General features: G+C 38.9%; 1 protein-coding gene across 1 annotated transcript; it reads right to left on the bottom strand.

The window, feature by feature from the left end:
- Positions 1 to 1,146: 1,146 nt before the first annotated feature.
- On the bottom strand, positions 1,147 to 2,475 carry LOC136231087 (putative clathrin assembly protein At4g40080). The gene is made up of 2 exons (XM_066020344.1): positions 1,959 to 2,475; positions 1,147 to 1,872 (listed from the first exon to the last, which is right to left on the bottom strand). The coding sequence occupies exons 1-2, from the start codon at positions 2,399 to 2,401 to the stop codon at positions 1,257 to 1,259; spliced, it is 1,059 nt and encodes a 352-aa protein (XP_065876416.1). The 5' UTR covers positions 2,402 to 2,475; the 3' UTR covers positions 1,147 to 1,256.
- Between the last annotated feature and the right edge of the window lie 2,248 nt (positions 2,476 to 4,723).

The following is a 4,723-nucleotide window of genomic DNA, read 5'->3' as shown; positions in this document are numbered from 1 at the left end:
TACAAGATTACGCATCATCATTTTCTAACTAACTCAATAACAAACTAACTGATCTTTCCCACTCATTTTCTTCATTTAACACATGTTAATAACTGATACAACATTATTTGAGTGGACCTTAGATGAATGGGTTGTAAATAGGCTTTAGCCGCATTCCGAAGCTAACATTTAGGGCCCATAATCAATAAGGCCCAAAAACATACTTCCCTTCGACTGGATTCACATTCGGCCACAAGGTATCAAAAGAGGTCGCTTCGGGAGTTTGCCTAGAATGACACGTAGACCAATGATCACCCTAGATTCTAAAGGCACGCTCCCCAAGTTCATATTTACTGTGGAATGGAAATGTAGGGTCTGCAAACCAATTAAACATCGCCACATGTCTAGATACACACTATTTTACCTATAAATAACTTGAGGATCAACAATAAAACTAGCATGTCAACCCTTATTTGCTTGTCCCCAAAAAGGTTATTGTCGCTAACAGAACGACTCTGCTCTCGACAACTCGACGCAAACGAGGCCCTGCACTTGCTTGGTGGGATGATAAATGGACTAGACTGGCTTACAGGTACATAACTTCGTAACTCATTTTCTTAGTTCATTAACTTCGTAACTCATTTTCTTAGTTCATTGCTCTAAAGTTTGTCTAATATTTCCTCAAATATTAACTGACTTTAGCATCAGAGAGGTTCGTTGAAACTTCGACTGTTGACATCTCAGATAACCAGAGTATCAATTTCTACTAACGGAATACATCTTCAGTTTGTTCATTATCTGATGTCTTTCACACACTTTCATTCTATTTCACATGTCTGTTATCGTTCAAATAGTTTTAGAATACAAAGAGAGAAAGAAGAGGAGAAACCGCTGAGGGATTCTAAAAGTTATGAAGGGAAGAACCACAACGGAGACAGGGGATGAAGATGATGAGATTGGTTGGTAAGTAAACGGTTAATCTAGTATATAATTAATTTTAAGAGAGAATAATCAACAGAAAGAAAAATGTTTCACCTTAGTAATATATTAATCTTTTCTATTTAGTTTTTCAGCAACTAATCGTTTCATTTTAGTTTGACGCATGCTGATGTTGATCTGTCTGGAAAACTTTCCTAGTTCAATGTTATAGAGTATAATAGATTGATATATCCAATAAATATACATATAGACAAATTTATAAAATTGAGAAATGTATTAGTCCTGGAAAGTCAAAATAATACATTAATCAAACCGACTTATCTGCTGCAGGATTTCAACTAAAGCCCAATTGGCAATGCAAACGCATTCGACCCAAATCTTGCAGAAGAAAACCTAACTGAGTTACCATAACTAGTAACTCGGTCCCCAAACCGAGCCGACTCACTTCCTCCATCTCTTCCGCCCATTACTTTTCCTTCTCCACTGTAAACCCTAATCTTATTCTTCATTTCACTAATCAACTTCCACACACCTTCAATCAACTCTTTTTTTCCTGTGGTTAAAGCTAAAAGCCTCTCTTTGCAATCTTCTAGCCTTTTCAATACACAAACCAACTCAACCGAGTCACTAAAGCTCAAGCAACTCAGTCTCTGCCTGAACTCGCCCACTCGTGTAGCGATTTCGTTTGTGGATGATAAATAATCCTCCCCCACTAAAAAAATGATCTGCTTCAGCAATTCATTTCCTTGCATATGCAAAATTTCAGGTCTTTTGCAGATATCTTCCATCAATTTGGATAAAGAATCAATCTCCTTCATTAGATCCGAGTTTGTTAATGCTGAAACTTTGTCTTCTTCTTCTTCTTCCCCTTTCTCTGCTGTGTTTGATCTTGAGCAAAGAAAAAATCCCAGAACCCTCGAAGTCGATATCAGTTGTTCCAGATATCGAGCATACCTGCAATTTCCCAGAAACAATTGGGGAAAAATAAAGATTTTATTTTTACTATCAATTTAACTTTAACTGAACAAACAAAAACTTACCATCTAACCCATGAAGAGAGCTCCCAAGTTATGGGAGTTTTGTTATCTTTAAAACTAGATAATTTAAGGTAGTTTCTGCCGCCGGTGGAAGGGTAGACGGAAAGCTGATCTTGGAGGATGAAAGTGCCGTGCTTGATGATATGATGGACGATAACAAGGCACTTGATAGCGACGGAGGAGTTGTGGGTAGAGTGGAGGCGGTCCATAAGAGCATGGATGGCGGCGGAAGCGGTGGCGCGTGAGCTGTGGCCATAAGAGAGGAAAGTGGTGATGAACTTGGGGTGAGGAGGAGAAAAGGGGTGATGGGTTGTGGATCGAAGGAGAGATAAGTGAAGAGATAAGGTTTTGGGTTTAGAAACAATGGCTGCTTTGCTTTGAGAAGCTTTGTCTTTCACAATTCCAATTAGGTCTCTAAGGTTAGGAGGAGTGAGTGTGAGTCTCATCTCATGGAGATGGATAAAGATTGAACAAAGAGTGGGATTAGAAATTTGATGGATCTACGTTATTGATTATAATTTGACACAATTGGTTGGGTGGGTTTCATTAATATTTGATTAATTAGGTTGCCTTAATAATATAATTCTTTTTGGCTATTTTATTTTAAGGGATAATTACTAATCTAACCCAATGAAGAACCCCACTTTACATATCTAACCCACCTTCCTTTCATTTTACCAAATTAGACAAATAAACCCATTTTGGACAAAACTACCCTTATTTTAGTTTGAAGGTTCATATCCTACCTCCCGCTCCTTCCACTTCCACTTCCTCACCTGACCTTTCCCATTCAACTTCATTGTGGTTCATCTTCTTCATTTTCAGTTCGTTTCAACTGCATTTTACGTTTTGAACTCATCACTATATATAATCCGGGTTGTTCTTCTCTACATTTTCATTTTCATTTTCTCCTACCTCGACATTTTCATCTCTGGTTTCTTTCTTCCCTGCGAAGCGCGACTGTGATGGCAAGAAAACGGAAGGCGACGGCGACGGCGGCGGCGGCAAGCGAAGAGGAAGGACGGACAAAGCATAAGGTAAGCATGCATCATCTTCTTCCCTGTTACCGCCATTAATGGATTAAATGCGCTCGAATGCGCTCGTATGTTAACTGTATGTAGATATGGTCGCATTTGTTACCTAAATGCGCTCAAATGCGACAAGGTATAATAGGCGAACATAGTGTCGCATTTGTTACCTAAATGCGACACATGCGACGAGCCATTCCATTAAACTGTCGCATTTATTACCTAAATGCGCTCAAATGCGACATTATACACCATGAAACATTGTCGCATTTGAGCGCATTCACAGACGAATGCGACATGATTGTAAGCCTTATACATAGAATATGTCAGTTTTGTTAGAGAATTTAATGTGTGTATGTTTAAAATTGTTAAAGCATGATCCCAGTGAATCTAAAAAGAGAAAACATAGTTCCATTTTCAAATATCCCAAGGCGGTTAATTCGGATGCTCAAGTAACAGTCAGGTTTAATATGGATTCTGGGGTCATGATAAAGAAGTATTTGAGTGAAAAGCAGCTAGAAATGTATAGGAAAACATGTTTTGGTCAATATTTGGATATGAAAGTTGCTAGTTTCTCTGCTGGAATAGTGCATCATGTCCTATCACGGGAGATTAAACATAAAGAAAGTAAACACAGGGAGATGTGGTTCAGGGTGAGGGGAGTTGATATGCGGTTTGGAGATTGGGAGTTTGGCCTGATAAGTGGTTTAAGGTTTGGGGTAAACATTGGGGAATTCATGGAAAGAATGTATGAATTAGAGATGCCGCATAGGTTGCGAAATAAGTACTTCAAGAAATACGAGACAATAACGACAATTCACTTCTTTGAAGTTTTGAAAAGTGTACAATGGAAGAAGAAGGATGCGATCGACCGATTTAACCAAGATGCTGTGATGATTGCCATGTTGTACTTTGTGCATGGCAATGTATTGGATAATGCTAACGAGAGGCATGCAAAGGATTGGGTTTTGGATCTTGCAGATTATCCAAGCCTGTTTAATGAGTTTCCATGGGGGACGTTGGCTTGGGAGGAGACGTATAGGTTCTTGGACTGGGCCATTAGCAAAAGACTGAAGCAATTAGAGGCAAATGCAGCGGGAAATAGGAAACGTGTGCCATATCAACTTATTGGATTTGCACACGTATTCCAGGTATGATTTGTGTATAATTTGTGTATGATTTGTCTATATATGTTTAGTGTTTGAATGCGCCCAATTTCCATCTGTGTCGCATTTATAATGGAATGCGCTCAAATGCGACATGATTGAGTTATAACCGTGTCGCAGTCGAGCGCATTGAAAATGGAATGCGACATGATTAGGTTATAAACCGTGTCGCATTCGAGCGCATTGAAATTGGAATGCGACATGATTAGGTTATAACCATGTCGCATTCGAGCGCATTCAAATGGAATGCGACAATGTTATAATTCTTATCAATGGATACCTCTTATTTGCAGACTTGGATTATTGAGTTGTGGAATGTGACTCATGCATATTACACAATGAGAAGTGGCAGCCCACTTCCACGCTTGTTTAGATGGTCCCAGAGAATAGTCCCCTCAAACAAAGCAATCAAAGAAACGTTTTCTGTAAGTGGAATGAGATTCGTGTGTTTCTCTTTACTTTGTATTTGTTTACCAATACATTGCTATTTTTTTTTCAATGTAAGGTTGCTGATCCTCCAGACGCGTGTCTTGTGGTTGAGGATAGAGAGAAAGAGTTCGATTGGTACACGTAT

The sequence above is a fragment of the Euphorbia lathyris genome, chromosome 5 (genome assembly GCF_963576675.1).
Source record: "Euphorbia lathyris chromosome 5, ddEupLath1.1, whole genome shotgun sequence".
Classification (NCBI taxonomy): domain Eukaryota; kingdom Viridiplantae; phylum Streptophyta; class Magnoliopsida; order Malpighiales; family Euphorbiaceae; genus Euphorbia; species Euphorbia lathyris.
Note: the sequence above shows the minus strand (reverse complement) of the source record. Positions and strands in the feature narration are given on the sequence as shown.

What these genes read in the sequence shown, in the direction of transcription:
- LOC136231087 (XM_066020344.1), bottom strand. Translation starts at nt 2,401, where the DNA reads ATGAGACTCACACTCACTCCTCCTAACCTTAGAGACCTAATTGGAATT. An exon ending in CTCTCTTCATGGGTTAGATG is followed by an intron (nt 1,873 to 1,958) that starts GTAAGTTTTTGT and finishes GGGAAATTGCAG; the next exon opens with GTATGCTCGATATCTGGAAC.